The following is a 20,890-nucleotide window of genomic DNA, read 5'->3' as shown; positions in this document are numbered from 1 at the left end:
TTGACTATTGTTGAGGTACTTCTTCCCTGTCAATAGGTAGGTAGGTAGGTAAGAGGGGAGGTAGGTAAGACAGCTACTTCATGGCTAAAAGCATGGCTTCTGGGGCCAAACTGTCTAGGCTCAACTCTCAGCATTGCCATGCAATAGCTGGGTGAACATGAGCAAGATACTTAAACTTCTTTGGGGAATTAACAGGACCTACCTTAAATGGTTTTGTAAAGATTAAATGAATTAGATAAAAACAGCTCTTAATTCAACAAATGGTCCTGGGACAACTAAATATCCACATGCAAGAGAATGAAGTTAGACTCCCTCCTCGCACATAAAAATTAACTCAAAATGGATCAGAGACCTAAAGGTAGGTGGTAAAATTATAAATCACTTACAAATAGTAAATCTTTGTAATGTGGGACAAGCAAACTTTTCACAAATATGACAGAGAGCACAAGCAACAAAAGAAAAAATAAATTGTATTTCATCAAGTTAAAAACATTTGGGCTGAAAAGAATATCATCAAGAAAGTGAAAAGACAGCATACAGAATGACAGAAAATATCTGCAAATCGTATTATCTGACTTGCATTTAGGATATATATATTTTTATTTATTTATTTACTTATTTATTTATTTTTATTATACTTCAAGTTCTAGGGTACATGTGCATAACGTGCAGGTTTGTTACATATGTATACTTGTGCCATGTTGGTGTGCTGCACCCATCAACTCGTCAGCACCCCTCAATTCATCATTTATATCATGTATAACTCCCCAATGCACTCCCTCCCCCCTCCCCCCTGCCCATGATAGGCCCCAGTGTGTGATGTTCCCCTTCCCGAGTCCAAGTGATCTCATTGTTCAGTTCCCAAAAATGAGTGAGAACATGCGGTGTTTGGTTTTCTCTTCTTGTGATAGTTTGCTAAGAATGATGGTTTCCAGCTGCATCCATGTCCCTACAAAGGACGCAAACTCATCCTTTTTTATGGCTGCATAGTATTCCATGGTGTATATGTGCCACATTTTCTTAATCCAGTCTGTCACAGATGGACATTTGGGTTGATTCCAAGTCTTTCCTATTGTGAATAGTGCCGCAATAAACATACATGTGCATGTGTCTTTGTAGTAGAATAATTTAAAATCCTTTGGGTATATACCCAGTAGTGGGATGGCTGGGTCATATGGTACATCTAGTTCTAGATCCTTGAGGAATTGCCATACTGTTTTCCATAATGGTTGAACTAGTTTACAATCCCACCAACAGTGTAAAAGTGTTCCTATTTCTCCACATCCTCTCCAACACCTGTTGTTTCCTGATTTTTTAATGATTGCCGTTCTAACTGGTGTGAGATGGTATCTCATTGTGGTTTTGATTTGCATTTCTCTGATGGCGAGTGATGATGAGCATTTTTTCATGTGTCTGTTGGCTGTATGAATGTCTTCTTTTGAGAAATGTCTGTTCATATCCTTCGCCCACTTTTTGATGGGGTTGTTTTTTTCTTGTATATTTGTTTGAGTTCTTTGTAGATTCTGGATATTAGCCCTTTGTCAGATGAGTAGATTGCAAAAATTTTCTCCCATTCTGTAGGTTGCCTGTTCACTCTGATGGTAGTTTCTTTTGCTGTGCAGAAACTCTTTAGTTTAATTAGATCCCATTTGTCAATTTTGGCTTTTGCTGCTGTTGCTTTTGGTGTTTTAGACATGAAGTCCTTGCCCATGCCTATGTCCTGAATGGTACTACCTGGGTTTTCTTCTAGGGTTTTTATGGTATTAGGTCTAACATTTAAGTCTCTAATCCATCTTGAATTAATCTTCATATAAGCAGTAAGGAAAGGATCCAGTTTCAGCTTTCTACTTATGGCTAGCCAATTTTCCCAGCACCATTTATTAAATAGGGAATCCTTTCCCCATTTCTTGTTTCTCTCAGGTTTGTCAAAGATCAGATGGCTGTAGATGTGTGGTATTATTCTGAGGACTCTGTTCTGTTCCATTGGTCTACATCTCTGTTTTGGTACCAGTACCATGCTGTTTTGGTTACTGTAGCCTTGTAGTATAGTTTGAAGTCAGGTAGCGTGACGCCTCCAGCTTTGTCCTTTTGACTTAGGATTGTCTTGGCAATGCGGGCTCTTTTTTGGTTCCATATGAACTTTAAAGCAGTTTTTTCCAATTCTGTGAAGAAACTCATTGGTAGCTTGATGGGGATGGCATTGAATCTATAAATAACCTTGGGTAGCATGGCCATTTTCACGATATTGATTCTTCCTATCCATGAGCATGGTATGTTCTTCCATTTGTTTGTGTCCTCTTCTATTTCACTGAGCAGTGGTTTGTAGTTCTCCTTGAAGAGGTCCTTTACATCCCTTGTAAGTTGGATTCCTAGGTATTTTATTCTCTTCGAAGCAATTGTGAATGGAAGTTCATTCATGATTTGGCTCTCTGTTTGTCTGTTACTGGTGTATAAGAATGCTTGTGATTTTTGCACATTAATTTTGTATCCTGAGACTTTGCTGAAGTTGCTTATCAGCTTAAGGAGATTCTGGGCAGAGACAATGGGGTTTTCTAAATATACAATCATGTCATCTGCAAACAGGGACAATTTGACTTCTTCTTTTCCTAACTGAATATCCTTTCTTTCTTTCTCTTGCCTGACTGCCCTAGCCAGAACTTCCAACACTATGTTGAATAGGAGTGGTGAGAGAGGGCATCCCTGTCTTGTGCCAGTTTTCAAAGGGAATTTGTCCAGTTTTTGCCCATTCAGTATGATATTAGCTGTGGGTCTGTCATAAATAGCTCTTATTATTTTGAGGTACGTTCCATCAATACCGAATTTATTGAGTGTTTTTAGCATGAAGGGCTGTTGAGTTTTGTCAAAAGCCTTTTCTGCATCTATTGAGATAATCATGTGGTTCTTGTCTTTGGTTCTGTTTATATGCTGGATTACGTTTACTGATTTGCGAATGTTGAACCAGCCTTGCATCCCAGGGATGAAGCCCACTTGATCATGGTGGATAAGCTTTTGGATGTGCTGCTGAATCCGGTTTGCCAGTATTTTGAGGATTTTTGCATCGATGTTCATCAGGGATATTGGTCTAAAATTCTCTTTTCTTGTGTCTCTGCCAGGCTTTGGTATCAGGATGATGTTGGCCTCATAACATGAGTTAGGGAGGATTCCCTCTTTTTCTATTGATTGGAATAGTTTCAGAAGGAATGGTACCAGCTCCTCCTTGTACCTCTGGTAGAATTCAGCTGTGAATCCATCTGGTCCTGGACTTCTTTTGGTGGGTAGGCTATTAATTATTGCCTCAATTTCAGAGCCTGCTATTGGTCTATTCAGGGATTCAACTTCTTCCTGGTTTAGTCTTGGGAGAGTGTAAGTGTCCAGGAAATTATCCATTTCTTCTAGATTTTCTAGTTGATTTGCATAGAGGTGTTTATAGTATTCTCTGATGGTAGTTTGTATTTCTGTGGGGTCGGTGGTCCTATCCCCTTTATCATTTTTTATTGCGTCTATTTGATTCCTCTCTCTTTTCTTCTTTATTAGTCTTGCTAGCGGTCTGTCAATTTTGTTGATCTTTTCAAAAAACCAACTCCTGGATTCATTGATTTTTTGGAGGGTTTTTTGTGTCTCTATCTCCTTCAGTTCTGCTCTGATCTTAGTTATTTCTTGCCTTCTGCTAGCTTTTGAATGTGTTTGCTCTTGCCTCTCTAGTTCTTTTAATTGTGATGTTAGAGTGTCAATTTTAGATCTTTCCTGCTTTCTCTTGTGGGCATTTAGTGCTATAAATTTCCCTCTACACACTGCTTTAAATGTGTCCCAGAGATTCTGGTATGTTGTATCTTTGTTCTCACTGGTTTCAAAGAACATCTTTATTTCTGCCTTCATTTCGTTATGTACCCAGTAGTCATTCAGGAGCAGGTTGTTCAGTTCCATGTAGTTGAGCGGTTTTGATTGAGTTTCTTAGTCCTGAGTTCTAGTTTGATTGCACTGTGGTCTGAGAGACAGTTTGTTATAATTTCTGTTGTTGTACATTTGCTGAGGAGTGCTTTACTTCCAATTATGTGGTCAATTTTGGAATAAGTGCGATGTGGTGCTGAGAAGAATGTATATTCTGTTGATTTGGGGTGGAGAGTTCTATAGATGTCTATTAGGTCCGCTTGGTGCAGAGATGAGTTCAATTCCTGGATATCCTTGTTAACTTTCTGTCTCGTTGATCTGTCTAATGTTGACAGTGGAGTGTTGAAGTCTCCCATTATTATTGTATGGGAGTCTAAGTCTCTTTGTAAGTCTCTAAGGACTTGCTTTATGAATCTGGGTGCTCCTGTATTGGGTGCATATATATTTAGAATAGTTAGCTCTTCCTGTTTAATTGATCCCTTTACCATTATGTAATGGCCTTCTTTGTCTCTTTTGATCTTTGATGGCTTAAAGTCTGTTTTCTCAGAGACTAGGATTGCAACCCCTGCTTTTTTTTGTTCTCCATTTGCTTGGTAGATCTTCCTCCATCCCTTTATTTTGAGCCTATGTATGTCTCTGCATGTGAGATGGGTCTCCTGAATACGGCAGACTGATGAGTCTTGACTCTTTATCCAGTTTGCCAGTCTGTGTCTTTTAATTGGAGCATTTAGTCCATTAACATTTAAGGTTAATATTGTTATGTGTGAACTTGATCCTGCCATTATGATATTAACTGGTTATTTTGCTTGTTAGTTGATGCAGTTTCTTCCTAGCCTCGATGGTCTTTACATTTTGGCATGTTTTTTCAATGGCTGGTACCGGTTGTTCCTTTCCATGTTTAGGGCTTCCTTCAGGGTCTCTTGTAAGGCAGGCCTGGTGGTGACAAAATCTCTAAGCATTTGCTTATCTGTAAAGGATTTTATTTCTCCTTCACTGATGAAACTTAGTTTGGCTGGATATGAAATTCTGGGTTGAAAATTCTTTTCTTTAAGAATGTTGAATATTGGCCCCCACTCTCTTCTGGCTTGGAGAGTTTCTGCCGAGAGATCTGCTGTTAGTCTGATGGGCTTCCCTTTGTGGGTACCCCGACCTTTCTCTCTGGTTGCCCTTAAGATTTTTTCCTTCATTTCAACTTTGGTGAATCTGGCAATTATGTGTCTTGGAGTTGCTCTTCTGGAGGAGTATCTTTGTGGCATTCTCTGTATTTCCTGAATTTGAATGTTGGCCTGCCCTACTAGGTTGGGGAAGTTCTCCTGGATGATATCCCGAAGAGTGTTTTCCAACTTGGTTCCATTTTCCCCCTCACTTTCAGGCACCCCAATCAGACGTAGATTTGGTCTTTTTACATAATCCCATACTTCTTGCAGGCTTTGTTCATTTCTTTTTCTTCTTTTTTCTTTTGGTTTCTCTTCTCGCTTCATTTCATTCATTTGATCCTCAATTGCTGATACTCTTTCTTCCAGTTGATCGAGCCGGTTACTGAAGCTTGTGCATTTGTCACGTACTTCTCGAGCCGGTTACTGAAGCTTGTGCATTTGTCACGTACTTCTCGTGTCATGGTTTTCATCTCTGTCATTTCGTTTATGACCTTCTCGGCATTAATTAATCTAGCTGTCAATTCTTCCACTCTTTTTTCAAGATTTTTAGTTTCTTTGCGCTGGGTACATAATTCCTCCTTTAGCTCTGAGAAGTTTGATGGACTGAAGCCTTCTTCTCTCATCTCGTCAAAGTCATTCTCTGACCAGCTTTGATCCATTGCTGGCGATGGGCTGCGCTCCTTTGCAGGGGGAGATGCGCTCTTATTTTTTGAATTTCCAGCTTTTCTGCCCTGCTTTTTCCCCATCTTTGTGGTTTTATCTGGCTCTGGTCTTTGATGATGGTGACATACTGATGGGGTTTTGGTATAGGTGTCCTTCCTGTTTGATAGTTTTCCTTCTGACAGTCAGAACCCTCAGCTATAGGTCTGTTGGAGATTGCTTGAGGTCCACTCCAGACCCTGTTTGCCTGGGTATCAGCAGCAGAGGTTGCAGAAGATAGAATATTGCTGAACAGTGAGTGTACCTGTCTGATGCTTACTTTGGAAGCTTCCTCTCAGGGGTGTACTCCACCCTGTGAGGTGTGGGGTGTCAGACTGCCCCTAGTGGGGGATGTCTCCCAGTTAGGCTACTCAGGGGTCAGGGACCCACTTGAGCAGGCAGTCTGTCCATTCTCAGATCTCAACCTCCGTGTTGGGAGATCCACTGCTCTCTTCAAAGCTGTCAGACAGAGTCGTTCGCGTCTGCACAGGCCTCTGCTGCTTCTCCGGTTGTTTTTTAGCTGTGCCCTGTCCCCAGAGGTGGAGTCTACAGAGACAGGCAGGTTTCCTTGAGCTGCTGTGAGTTCCACCCAGTTCGAGCTTCCCAGCGGCTTTGTTTACCTACTTAAGCCTCAGCAATGGCGGGCGCCCCTCCCCCAGCCTCGCTGCTGCCTTGCGGTTAGATCCCCGCAGACTGCTGTGCTAGCAATGAGGGAGGCTCCGTGGGCGTGGGACCTTCCCGGCCAGGTGTGGGATATATTCTCCCGGTGTGCCCGTTTGCTTAAAGCGCAGTATTGGGGTGGGAGTTACCCGATTTTCCAGGTGTTGTGTGTCTCAGTTCCCCTGGCTAGGAAAAGGGATTCCCTTCCCCCTTGCGCTTCCCAGGTGAGGCGATGCCTCGCCCTGCTTCAGCTCTCACTGGTCAGGCTGCAGCAGCTGACCAGCACTGATTGTCTGGCACTCCCTAGTGAGATGACCCCAGTACCTCAGTTGAAAATGCAGAAATCACCGGTCTTCTGTGTCGCTCGCGCTGGGAGTTGGAGACTGGAGCTGTTCCTATTCGGCCATCTTGCTCCGCCCCCCCACTCCTCAGGATATATTTTTTAAAACTATTACAGTTCAATATTAAAAAGATAAACCAATTATAAAGTAGGTAAAGGATCTGAACAGACATTCTCCAAAGAAGATACATGATGACTAATAAGTATATGAAAAGATGTTGAAAATCATCAACCATCAGGGAAATGTAAATCAAGACCACAATGAGATACACACTTCACATTATGGATGAATATAATAAAAAAGACAGATAATAACAAGTGTTGATGAGGATGTGGAGAAACTGGAATTCTCATATACTGCTGCTTGAAATGTCAAATAATGTACCCACTTCAGAATAGTGTGACAGTTCCTGAAAAGGTTAAACAGCATTACCATCTGATGCAGCAATTCTGCTCCTAGGTATATACCCAAGAAATATGAAGATATATGTCCACCAAAAAATTATACAAAAATCTTCATAACACAATTATTGATAATACTCAAAAAGTAGAAGCAACTCAAATGTCAATCAACTGATGACGGATAAATAAAATGATAAAATGTGGTAAATCTATATGATAAAATATTATTCAGCCATGAAAAGGAATGGAATACTGATATATGCTACCACATCAATGAACTTTGAAAACCTCATGCTAAGTGAAAGAAGCTGTGACAAATTACTACATACTGTATGTTTCCATTTGTATGAAATGTCCAGAAGAGGCAAATAGAGACAGAAAGTAGACTAGTAGTTGCCTACGGCTGGGAGGGAGTTAGGAGGAATGGAGAGTAATTGATAATGGGTAAAGGGTTTCTTTTGATGTATAAAAATATTCTAGAATTGACTGTGGTGATAGTTACTCCTATCCATAAATCTACTAAAATTACTGAATTGTGTACTTTTTTAAAAAGTAAATTGTATGGTATATAAACTCAAATCTATTATATGGTATATACATCTCAAATCTATTGTATTAAGGGAAAAAGCACTAAACACAGTGCCTTACACATATTAGCTAATATTATTATTTGTCAGTAGTATTACAGCATCCCTTAGAGATTGTCTACTCTAATCCTTTTATGTTACAGATGAGGAAGTTGAGAGCCAGATGGCTGACTTGCCCAAGATTAAATAGCTAGTAAGTAGGAATAAGTACTGAACCAGAAACTTTACCCAATTGCAGTCCATACGTTTTCTGGGATCCCGGAGTTCCCTTCTGACAATGTAAAAATACAAACTTAGGTCAAAAGTTCCCATGTCTGAGAAAACCCAAGCCAAATCAGTTCTCCTCCAAAGTTAAGACAGGATTTATGCTTTAAAAATAGAGATACAGAATTCTCTTTGGAAAGATCTACCAAATTCTTGTAGGAAACAGTCTACCCAAAGTAGGGGAAAGGCTATATGAAAAGTTACAAGGCACTTCTTAAAAATATATCTTAAGTTTTCAGGGAAAGGTAAACAGACAAGTTTCCAGACCCGTGGGTGGAATGGGTGTAGCAGATTCACCGAGAGGCTCACAGGGCCATACTAAAGGGAGTCTACTGTTTAAAGCCAATTCACATCCTTAAAAGGTCAAATGGAGAGAAATTAAACTTGGGAGAAGCATTTTAAGACTGTGCTGTTACAAAACCATGGGCCACTTAACTGATTAATGATGGCAATGAGGGCAGGGACCAGAAAAGAGTCTTTCGAACCTGCCATCCCCACACACAACAGCAACTTTCAGGGAAACACCCTTGTCTTTCCATTTTCAGACCCTAGGAGGTGTGAGGGTAGAAAGGCTAGGTAGAGAAGATGAAAAAGTGAGCAGAAAGGAGATGAGATGACACAACCAGGATTCTCCGAAGCTGGGCTCAAAGTCCTCAAGAAAAGCTCCCATGAACAAGGAAGAAAGAGTGAAGAAAAAAAACAGGGATACCTGGAACTGGACAAAGGTAAAAAGATAAAAGGATACTTTTTTTCCCCCAGAAGAAGTCTGTCACAAAAGCAAACCTGCAAATATACGATCAGTGTGACACCCAAGAAAATGACATATGCGGCTGGGCATGGTGCCTCATGCCTGGAATCCCAGCACTTTGAGAGGCCAAGGTGGGTGGATCACCTGAGATCAGGCTCAAGGCCAACCTGACCAACATGGTGAAACCCCATCTCTACTAAAAATACAAAAATTAGCCAGGCATGGTGGCAGGCACCTGTACTCCCAGCTACTTGGGAGGCTGAGACATGAGAATAGCTTGAGCCCGGGAGGTGGAGGTTGCAGTGAGCTGAGATTGCGCCACTGTACTCCAGCCTGGGCGACAGAGCAAGGCTCTGAGTCAAAAAAAAAAAAAGAAAGTAAACAGAATGACACATGCCCCCAAGTGTGAGAATGCAAGAGGGAATCTGTCCCTATCCAACCAGTTTTCTTGGCATATACTTTCCATTCTCTGAATGAGCCCAGATTAACTCACTGACCCCTGTGCCTGTGCCACGTATCTCCCACCCCATCACCTGCACAGGCTCGCTGTTTCCACCTGCTTCCCTTCATATCTTCCTATTGACCTCACTTTTTTCTAACTTTGTCACCAAAGAAGTCACAGAAATAAATCGGAGTATTCAAAGACAATAATTTCAGTACATTTTAAAAAACTGTAGAATATAGGAATTCTCATCTCTGTTTACCACGTTCAATTCATTCATTTTTCAAATATTCATTGATGCACCATTTTTTGACAGGCACTATGCTGGGGATGCTGGGGACTAAGGTAGGGAGTTAAAATGAGAGTGTCTACTTGGAAAGATGAACAGATAAATAATCACCGTGGTAAGTGCTGTGCTGGAGATATGCAGATGTCAAAAGATCTTAGAAGGTCTCCAATCCACTTGGAGGATAGGGAATATGGAAGAGAAGGCATTTCAGTGAAACAGGGTGTCTTTGACAAATCACTAAGAATAAGTTCTATATAAAAAAAGGGGAAGAGGGTGATAGAAAGCTGAGGAGGCAGCATAGGCAAGAACATCCAGCATGAGAGAACAGTGACAGACATCAGGAACATCTTTCAGGAACATCAGGTAAAATGGACTTAGGGCCCAAGTCAAAGGAGCTAAAATAATACACCCTGGAAAGTGGTATGATCACTTCTGCATCTGCTCCAGAGAAACCTGCCAAAATATGATTAGCATAATACCCAAGAGAACGTCACATTCCCCATGTGTGAAAATGCAAGCGGGAATTATTTCTAATAGTTCTTAAGCTCAGCAACAACAGAGTAGACACAAAAGCCACAGAATGTGCTTAGGCTTTACTTTAATGATATAGGGATATCACGTATCATCAGCCTGTGGAGTATAGAGGTGGTTTACAAAGGATAAACCTTCATTGTTTGGAAAGGAAAGATCAGAGAACTCTTTATGAAGTTTAAACAAAATCAGAGGAATAAAGAGATGTGGGAAAGAAAGAAAAAAAGAAAGTACATTGAGGACAGTTCAATCCAACTGTGAACTCATAAGGGACAGCCTGTAAATTCAAAACAGCCTACTGTTTTCTGATTACTTGTGCTACTTTATTAAAATTGCCACAAACACAAAACTAGTCTACCTCTTTCTCTCCTCATTATTGGCCCTAACCCAAAAATAGTGGGAGTAAATGATTTAATCATTTATTTTCATGCTCCATTTTGTTCTTAAAATTACTGTGGTTGGTGCCCCTCCTTTAGCTTCTACTAAAGACTTTACATAATGAAAGTTCATGAAGTGTCTGGATTATTAACAGTTACTTATCCAAAAAGATGAGACATGGTTCATTGATTTGATTCTATTAGTTCTCTCTTGGAGATATTTTTCTCTTCCCTCTGTGAAGAAACATTTCTTTCTGTGTCATACAGGATGAGTCATTTTTGTAGTTTTAATTCCCTCTTGAGTCCTACAATAATACTAAAATACTCACAGTGACTACAGTATCCTTTGCAGGAAAAGAATTGTAACTTAACCATTTAAATATAGTCACTAAGTTATGTGGCATTCACTGACTCAGAGTAGAAAAAGGCTCCAAAATTCTTATCCAGTATTATTTGAGTATACAAGGACAAAAGGAGAGGCCAAACTAAGTCTAGGATGCACAATACAAAGAAGAAAATGAGAAGACCAAAGTTACAGTCTCAATACTATGACATGACACTAAACTATACAGTCAGTCAGCCAATATATATTTGCGGGCCTAGTATATACTGGGCACTGTTTGTAGGTGTTTGGAATACAACAGTAAACAAAAACAAAGATCCTAGTTTTCATTCTGGAAAAGGTAAGAGGCAGTAGAATTTGGAAAAGACAGACAATAAACAATAGACATAATGAAGTAAATTATATAGTATAAATTATATAGTAAGAAGATAAGAGTTACAGAAAAAGAAAACAAAAAGTAGACCAGGGTTAGTAATTAAGGGGGTGGGGGACAGTTACAATTTTAAATAGGGTGGTTAGAGTAACCCTCAATTAGAAGTGCCAAGACGTGAAATGCAGTGGAAGCAACCATTTGAGAGTTGCATAATACTTTAGCAAGCTACTTTGCCTCCTGCTGACTTTGTTTCCCCATTTTTAGAACTGAAATAATAATTCTCATTAAATAAGGGTGCTATTTACATTGAGATAGTGACTATTACTCTAAGCAACATTTTAGTTTCCTGACAAGCATGGGAAGCAACTGGATGAAGGGCAATGGAAGGAAGGGCACTGCATTATGAAAAGGACTTTTTAAAAGAAAACCATCTTTAGGCACTATTCCCCTTTGTGGAAATAAAGTGAGTATTTTCTGAACTCCACCTGGGACACATGAACAATGAGCATGAAATCTTAGAAACTGTATAAATAACCTTTATTCACGGTGTCACTGCATCATCTATTGTTTTGAATTCTCTTTAAATTTCCTTCTATATATTTATCCAAAGTTGAATCATCTGTTTTAGATTATGGGACCCTGAAAAGCAAGAACTAGTCTATGTAACTACTTTTAAACTTCTGCACAATGCCATATATATATGTGTGTATATACACACACACACACACACACACATACACACACACACATAAATATTGACATGTAACAAATACTATTTGATTATAATTAGGAGTGTCTTGGTTTTCTCACAACATGAACATGTATTTTTAACCCAAACAGCTTAAAGCATTTAACGAAAAGTTTTACACACCTACAAAGTGCTTTTAGGAAGCAGATGTGCAGTGCAGTGTGGCACAATAAGATGCACAAAGCAAAGGCTTTGAAAATAAACTGCCTGGGTTTCAGGACCCAGCCTAACCACATATTAGCTGTACAACTTTGGGTGAATCACTTAACATCTCCAAACTTCAGTTACTTCACGTGGGAAGACTTGAAACATAATACCTGCTCCCAAGATTTTTGTGTAATTGAGCTAATAAGCATGGAAGTACCTGGCACAGTTTCTGAGCCACCAAAAAAATGTTGTTTTCTCTTCACCAAATCTCCCCATTCCCACCCCTCATGCTAATCTCTCCACACACACACACACACACACACACACACACACACCATCAGTGAGTAAATTAAGTGTCTTGCGTTAAACTACAAGCAGAGAATAGAATAAGAGACAGCCAATATTTCCTTACTCTATTTCACTAGCCCTGGCAGCCTCTCAGTGCGGAATCCTTGGTTATTTCCTTTCTCAAGGAGGAGATACTATTCTAGTTTGACAGATCCTTTCCTGGACACACTCTCAGAATTCCCTAAGGTTCTTATCATGGCTAATGGATAACAATGCAGAGGCTATGGGAGTGAATAATCACTCTCTCTCAGCTAAAAACTTCCTTTATTGACTTCTCTAACTTCCCGTCAACATCTTGCTGCCAAATCAACCTCTTGTTCTAGGCAATTATTAAAAGCAATTTTCTTGAAACTGAAAAACACATTAAGCCTTCAACAATAAATCACACTAACATCAATTACTAGCCAATTAGATTACTAGAGTATCAGACTCGGACAATATTTGCAATATTGAAATATTTTCAAAATAAAGTTGTTTACATTTCTATTTCTGTCTTTAACCCTTAAAATGCAAATACAGGAGTGAAGACAGATGTATTTTAGTTATTTCTTTTCTACAAGATAAAGTGGATAGTAATATTATGTTAAGAAAACACTTATTTAGTATCTAGAATGATAGCATTATCTATTATTTATTAAAAGAGAAACTAAAAGTAATACAATTAAATGCTTGTTCTTGTGACTTAGTAAAATAATATAAAGTTTTCATTTCAATTATGTGGCAATGCTTTGTATAGCTGTATTCCAAATACATAGCATGGTGCCTAGAACATAGCAGGCAGTCAATACATTTTTACCAAATGAAATGAATAAATTACCAGTTGATTTTATACTGAGGACCAACCTATGACCTTTAATCCCTTCAAAATAAAACACACAATCCCATTATATGTGAACCATATCCACAACACCAGAATCTAAGATTCTCACTCTGAAAGAGTAACTAGAACAACTTCTTTTTGAGGCAATTCTGCTTACTTAGCACATTATTCCCCCCTACAGTTTTCCTTCTTTTGTTTTTGTACTAAGGATATTTGTATAAAAACAGGATCTTTGTTGCTTAGTAATTCATCTGCTCCAGCTGCTTGTATTCTGTTCCCAATCAAAATTCTTGGTTTTCAGCCTCCTCATCATTTTTATAAGGAGCTGAATGAATTGGCCAGGATTGTTCCTTTCTCCCTCTCCATGGAACACCAGGCCCCAAGCTCCCCGACACTGCTCCTCTTTTTGTTTCTATCTTTGGGTTGTGTGTGTACTCTAGAACACTTTTATCAGTGAAGAGTGTATCAAAGTATTGTGCCATGCATAGTCTCTCATATATCATCTATCAGCTCATCAAAAAGTGCTCACTGATTAACAGAGGACTCCCTCCTCAGTTTCAGAATTCTCTAGCTTAAGTTAGGGGAGGGTTACACCAAAGTCAGAGAGGGTACATGGGAGCGCGTTGTGAAGGCCAGTAGCCCAGAGAAAATCAAGGGCAGCTGGGTGCTTTTAGGTGGATAACAAAGAATTACTCCATCAAAAGCAAAAGCACATAGGAAAGGTGATCACCTACTGTTAATGTCAATTCAGTTTAAAGCACTTTATTAACCACACATACATATTTTCCAATGTCTAATTCTCATCATGTTCTTTTTCATTCCAGATTTGCCTGTCTCTTTCCCAGAGCTCTGTTCCTCTTATTTCTCACTGTTTCTACAAAAGAGACAATAAACAATTTTCTAGCCACTTATCATCATAAACCCTGACATGCTAAATTACCCCCTGCTCAGTTTATGGACCACAGTGGGCCCATAAAACTCCTCCCTCACTAGCAACCCACCCCACACAAAATTCTCACTTCCCTTTTTCCTTGCTTTAGGAAGCTTCCTAAAAAAAGCAATTGAGCCACACCCACTACCTCCTGTGCTAGGGGTTTGTCCCCTAATCCTGGGACACTAGGGAGCTCCTTACCTGGAAGACAGTTGCACTCAAAAGTGAAGTCACCAGTCTGCCGACAGGTGCCTCCATTGACACAAGGCGAGGGTGCACAGGGCACATACAAGCTGTCACAGTACTGGCCTGTGAAGCCCTGAGGGCACTGGCACTGATAGGAACCAGGCAGGTTGAGGCAGGTGCCACCATGCTGGCAGTGTCCTGGAATGTCACACTCATTGACATCAGTCTCACACTTTTGCCCTGTGAAGCCTGTGAGGCATTTGCAGGAGAACTGATTGGCCACAGTGGTACAGGTACTTCCATTTGCACAGGGATGAGACAGGCAGGCATCAGTCCATTGGCACTCCTTACCTAAAGGAAGGATAACAAAACTCAGTACTGGCCACAGAAATAGGAGATGGCCCCATCCTCAATACCGCATTGACATCAGGGAGCTCTTGCATGGAGAAGACCTCAACTCTTTGCATTTTACAAAAGGCTAAATCAGAGCCTCCTTAAGGTCATCTGACACAGAGCCCTCTCCAGTAACTCTCCAAGGGCCTCAGCAGAGACACAAGGACTCAGTGGGTGTAGCACCTGGAGGCAACTGTAGGTTAGTCACATTGAAGCCCAATCCTGCAGGATGCTATCAGCAATAGGAGTCTGGATCGATCTACTCTCTCAGAGCTCACTGTCTTTGCATATGCTGCTCCTCTGTTTGAATATCAACTTCTGGGTCAGGCGCCATGGCTCATACCTGTAATCCTAGCACTTTGGGAGGCCGAAGCAGACAGATCATGAGGTATGGAGTTCAAGACCAGCCTGGTCAATATGGTGAAACCCTGTCTCTACTAAAAATACAAAAATTAGCTGGGCATGGTGGCGCGCACCTGTAATCCCAGCTACTCAGAAGGCTGAGGCAGAAGAATCACTTGAACCAGGGAGGCGGAGGCTGCAGTGAGCTGAGCTCCAGCCTGGGCAACACAGAGAGACTGTCTCGAAAAAAAAAAAGAAATATCAACTTCCCTTCTGTTTTCCTAGTGAACTCTCACTTATCTTGGCAACCCTGCTCTAAAGTTCCAACCTCTGTAAAGTCATCCTTAGTGCTCCCCACACACATACACATGTGCGCAAACACAGATACACCAAGTTTGCTGTTTCCTTCTATTATACCACCTGCCACACTGGCAGGGTTGGGTCTCCATGGTATGCTTTCACATCATGTCTGTTGAATGGATAAAATATATCGATATTTTCCACAAAATATAGTTACTAAGTAGACCTCTGGTGATAGAAACAAGTGAATACTACTTCTGTTTCCTCTAAATGTAACATACACATATATTCTGGGAAACATTTTATTAATTGTGGACTTACTATAATTATCACTTGATGTGTTTGAAAATGATGAAGGACCTCTGGGTCCCTATATATCAAATGAAATAGCCATCAGGAGGACAGAGGTCTAGAAGGTATTCCGTGGACTTTCTCAAGTAGGAAAGTACCAGCACTAGCAGGAAGACTCTGATGGGTTGAAAACTAAATCACGATGCCAGGGGAAGCAAAGCAGATTATTTGAGGTAGAAAGAGAAAGAGAAAAAACTATGTTCACAGAACTAGAAAATTTGATATGCACATGGCTGGCTTTTTGTTTTCATTAGTCTAAGTCTTTTATTATTTAAACTACAGAGATGAGAACTCCTTGAATTTGTTAATACTCCAGTTGATTGTCTGGGAAAGTATCTAAATCTCTGACCCCACAGAAAGGTAAATGGGAGACACAGAGTTTTTCCATAAGGGAAAAAGATGTGACATGTGACATATGAGCACAGAAAAGTGTTCTCTGCCTATCAAGGAATGTCAAATCAAAGGAGAAAAGTGTAACACAAATTTAGGTACAGCATATACATCTCAGGGAGCTAAGACAGAAAATGAAGGAACTGCAATTCTTCCTGTCTTTCTACTCATGTCACTAAGAGACACTTACAGTGGAGAAGAGATATAAATGCTCACTTCTGGCAAGTGTGATTTTCAGAGTGATGCCCACAACTGAAACAGAAAGATCCCTGGGCCAGAAGTGGTGGCTGACGCCTGTAATCCCAGCACTTTGGGAGGCTGAGGTGGGCAGATCACTTGCAGTTAGGAGTTTGAGACCAGGCTGGCCAACATGGTGAAACGCCACCTCTTCTAAAAATACAAAAATTAGCCAGGCTTCATGTCACGAGCCTGTAATCCCAGCTACTTGGGAGGCTGAGGCACTAGAATCACTTGAACCTAGGAGATAGAGGTTGCAGTGAGCAGAGACTATGCCACTGTACTGAGCAACAGAGTGAGACAGGGAAGGGAAAGGGAAAGGGAAAGGGAAGGGGAAGCGGAAAGGGAAGGGGAAGGGGAAGGGGATGGTGAAGGGGAAGGGAACGGAACCCTGAATTTGGTTTCCATATATATTATGTATAAGCACTAACTCGCTGCCTCTGCTTCTTCATCTCTGAGTGGAGATGAGCTAGTAAGGTCTCACTGAGGTATAGAGCTATCACAAAGACCAAAAGGATGACCTTGATCTGTGACGATTCCTAAAGTGATAGACAAAAGTAGCAAATGTATAAAAGATGATCAGAATCGGCCGGGTGAGGTGGCTGACACCTGTAATCCCAGCACTTTGGAAGGCCGAGGTGGATCACGAGGTCAGGAGATCAAGACCATCCTGGCTAACACGGTGAAACCCCGTCTCTACTAAAAATACAAAAATTAGCCAGGCGTGGTGGCGGGCACCTGTAGTCCCAGCTACTCAGGAGGCTGAGGCAGGAGAATGGCGTGAACCCGAGAGGTGGAGTTTGCAGTGAGCAGACATGGTGCCACTGCATTCCAGCCTGGGTGACACAGTGAGACTCCGTCTCAAAAAAAAAAAAGATCAGAATCTTGCAGAACACACCAAGAAGAGATCCTTTTTAACAGCAAAGGAAGAAGTTTTAATCTGGGGACTATTTCAGAGTGGCATTTTAATTATGAAGAAGGCATTAGTGTCATTTCCACTAGTCAGAATTAAAATATTTTAAATAGGAATGTGTGCCCCCACTTTGCTTCATAATAGCAAAACAACTCAAAACTGACTATCAGGAAGAAATTATTCTTATAACCACCAAATATTTTCAACAACTTACATCATCAATGCTATCATCGTCATGATGGAGATAATGGATCATCCTAACTACCCTCTACCCCACCAACACATTTTGATGAATGATACGGTTTGGCTGTGTCCCCAACCCAAATCTCAACTTGAATTGTATCTCCCAGAATTCCCATGTGTTGTGGGAGGGACCCAGGGGGAGGTAATTGAATCATGGGGGCCAGTCTTTCCTGCGCTATTCTCATGATAAGTGAATAAGTCTCACGAGATCTGATGGGTTTATCAGTGGTTCCACTTTTGCTTCTTCCTAATTTTCTCTTGCCACCACCGTGAAAGAAGTGCCTTCTGCCTCCCATCATAATTCTGAGGCCTCCCCAGCCATGTGGAATTGAAAGTCCAATTAAACCTCTTTTCTTCCCAGTCTCAGGTATATCTTTATCAGCAGCATGAAAGTGGACTAATACAGTAAATTGGTACCGAGAGTGGGTTTTTTTGCCAGAGTGCCAACTATCCTGAGGGAAACTTTGGAGGGAACCAGCTTCTAGATGGTAGATCTTTCGTCCCTACACCCAGGTTGTATGACTGATTTGCACATCAGGACTGCTATGGACCTCCACAAGAGTTTCCTCTGGCTTTGCCCTGCCCAGGCATAGTTCACCACCTTTCAGGTCCTAACATTTGTGCTCATGCTCCACCTTCCCAGTGAAGAAAATAAGATGGGCCAGTGGAAGGCTGACCCGGCTACTGCCACTGCAGAGTGCCCAATTCGCCAGCAGCAGAAACCAACACTGCGCCTTTGATACAGCACTATTCCTCGGGGTCATCAGCCAGCTACTTGGTGGCAGGTTGATTACACTGGACCTCTTCCATCACGAAAAACGCAAATGTCTGTCCTTACTGGAATAGACACTTACTCTGGATATGGGTTGGCCTAACCTGCATGCAATACTTCTGCCAAGACTACCATCCCTGGACTCATGGAATGCCTTATCCACCATCATGGTATTCCACACAGCATTGCGTCTGACCAAGGCACTCACTTTATGGCTAAAGAAGTACAGCAGTGGGCTCATGCTCATGGAATTCACTGGTCTTACCATGTTCCCCAACATCCTGAGGCAGAATGGTGGAATAGCCTTTTGCAGTCACAATTACAGGGCCAACAAGGTGAGAATACTTTGCACGGTTGGGGCAAAGTTCTCAAGAAGGCCGTGTATGCTCTGAATCAGCGTCCAATATATGGTACTGTTTCTCCCATAGGATTCAGAGATCCAGGAATCAAGGGGTGGAAATGGAAGTGGCACCACTCACCATCACCCTTAGTGATCAACTAGCAAAATGTTTGCTTCCTGTTCCCGCAACATTAAGTTCTGCGGGCCTAGGGGTCTTATTTCCAGAGGAAGGAACGCTGCCACCAGGAGACACAACAATAGTTCCATTAAACTGATGGTTAAGATTGCCGCCAGGACACTTTGGGTTCCTCCTACCTTAAAGTAAACAGGTTAAGAAGGGCGTTACAGTGTTGGCTGGGCTATCAAGGCTATCAAGACCCAGGCTATCAAGATGAAATCAGTCTACTACGCCACAATGGAGGTAAGAAAGAGTATTCATGGAATACAGGAGATCCATCAGGGTGTCTCTTAGTATTATCATGCCCTGTGATTAAGGTCAATGGGAAATTACAACAGCCCAATCCAGGCAGGACTACAAATGGTCCAGATCCCTCAGGAATGAAGGTTTGGGACTGTCCACCAGGGAAAAAAAAAAAAAACACACACAACCTGCTGAGGTGCTTGCTGAAGGCAAAAGGAATACAAAATGGGCAGAAGGTAGTCATCAATACCAGCTACTACCATGTGACCAGCTGCAGAAACGAGGACTGTAATTGTCCTCAGTATTTCCTCCTTCTTTTATTAAAACACATCTGTGCTCGTACACACTTGTACTAAGAAAATATCTTCATTTTATTTCCTTTCTCCTTTATCATGTGACATAAGATTTACTGACTTCACATAAGCATTTAAGGATTGTTAACTTTATGTAAAGAGTATTTCAGTTGGGGATTGGTGCATTTCCGGATGTACGAAGAATAGTTGTACTACATTAGGTGTAATTATGACCTGATTATTGTCTTTATTTGAAGATTATGTATGATCTCAGGAGAGGTGTATGGGTTCAAGTTGACAAGGGGTAGACTTGTGGTTAAAACTGAGTCTGTCAACTTGATTGAATTGAAGGATACAAAGTATTGATCTTGGGTGTGTCTGAGAGAGTGTCGCTAAAGGAGATTAACATTTGAGTCAGTGGGCTGGGAAAGGCAGACCCACCCTTAATCTGGATGGGCACCATCTGATCATCTGTCAGCAAATATAAAGCAGGCAGAAAAACGTGAAAAAGCGACACTGGTCTAGCCTCCCAGCCTATATCTTTTTCCCATGCTAGATGTTCCCCGCCCTCAAATATCGAACTCCAAGTTCTTCAGTTTTGGAACTCAGACTGGCTCTCCTTGCTCCTCAGCCTGCAGATAGCCTATTGTGGGACCTTGTAATCATGTGAGTTAATACTTAATAAACTCCCCTTTATATATATATATATATATATATATGTAAATATATATAGAATATATTATATATATATATATAATATATATAATAAGATTGCCACCAAGACACTTTGGGCTGGAATATATATACATACATATACATTCCATTAGTTCCATCCCTCTAGAGAACTCCAATACAATGAAAAATTAATATAAAAGTATGCTACACTAATCCAGTATAGTTTTCTGAGTACATTTTTCACTTTTTGCTTACTGCATTTATAGAACTCTTGGTTTAGTGCTTAAAGCAGGAGAAAAAAATGAAGAATGCTTCTCCTTTTCTTATCTAACTTAATAAACACTTTTGAATAAGGTTAAAAACCCACCTAGAAAAACCCACAATCTATTCAGGCGAGAGATGTGCAAAAAAAATTACAACAAAATGTGATGCATAAAAATAGTAAAACTTAGAGAACATTTGCCTAAAGGAATCATGAAAGGGTCACTAAGACACAGTTTTAAATAACATTGGACACTCACCAGTTGTAGAAAAGGGCATTCCAGGCAAAAGGGTGTGTAACTGTATGGAAGCAATAATAAGTACAACATTTTCAGGAAATAAGGAGAATTTGGTGTGACTAGACCTAGATGCTTGTGGGGAGGTCAGGTTACAAAAAGATGTAAAGTCTAGGCTATAAAGAGCTATGGAAGCCATGTAAAAGAGTTTGCAGTTTATTCTGTGGATGATGAAAAAACATTAGACATTGTAAGCAGGTGAGATTGTTGGAACATTTGCATTTATAATTAAAGATGTAGTAATATCATAGGTGAATGAGATGGGGAGAGAATAAAGGCAAGAAAACGTATTCAGAAACTACTTCAGAACTCCAGGTGAGAGATAACATGGCCCTCAACTATAGGGTAGCACAGGAAATGGGAGGAATAGACAGGTGAGAGGT

At 40.8% G+C, this 20,890-nt stretch overlaps 1 protein-coding gene across 5 annotated transcripts in view; it reads right to left on the bottom strand.

Moving 5' to 3' along the window:
* Positions 1–20,890, bottom strand: part of NOTCH2 (notch receptor 2) — a 197,953-nt gene that overhangs the window by 78,218 nt on the left and 98,845 nt on the right. For 3 of the 5 annotated variants that reach the window (XM_033198181.1, XM_033198182.1, XM_033198180.1), the window contains exon 4: positions 14,296–14,631. In XM_033198181.1, coding sequence (XP_033054072.1) covers positions 14,296–14,631 — 336 coding nt within the window. Of the gene's footprint in view, positions 1–12,817; positions 14,038–14,295; positions 14,632–20,890 lie in introns of those variants that run through there. The other 2 variants (XM_033198183.1, XM_033198184.1) reach the window with 2 other exon arrangements.

This window comes from Trachypithecus francoisi, unplaced genomic scaffold (genome assembly GCF_009764315.1).
Source record: "Trachypithecus francoisi isolate TF-2019V2 unplaced genomic scaffold, Tfra_2.0 Lachesis_group5, whole genome shotgun sequence".
Taxonomy (NCBI): domain Eukaryota; kingdom Metazoa; phylum Chordata; class Mammalia; order Primates; family Cercopithecidae; genus Trachypithecus; species Trachypithecus francoisi.
This window is presented reverse-complemented; position numbering and strand designations above follow the sequence as displayed.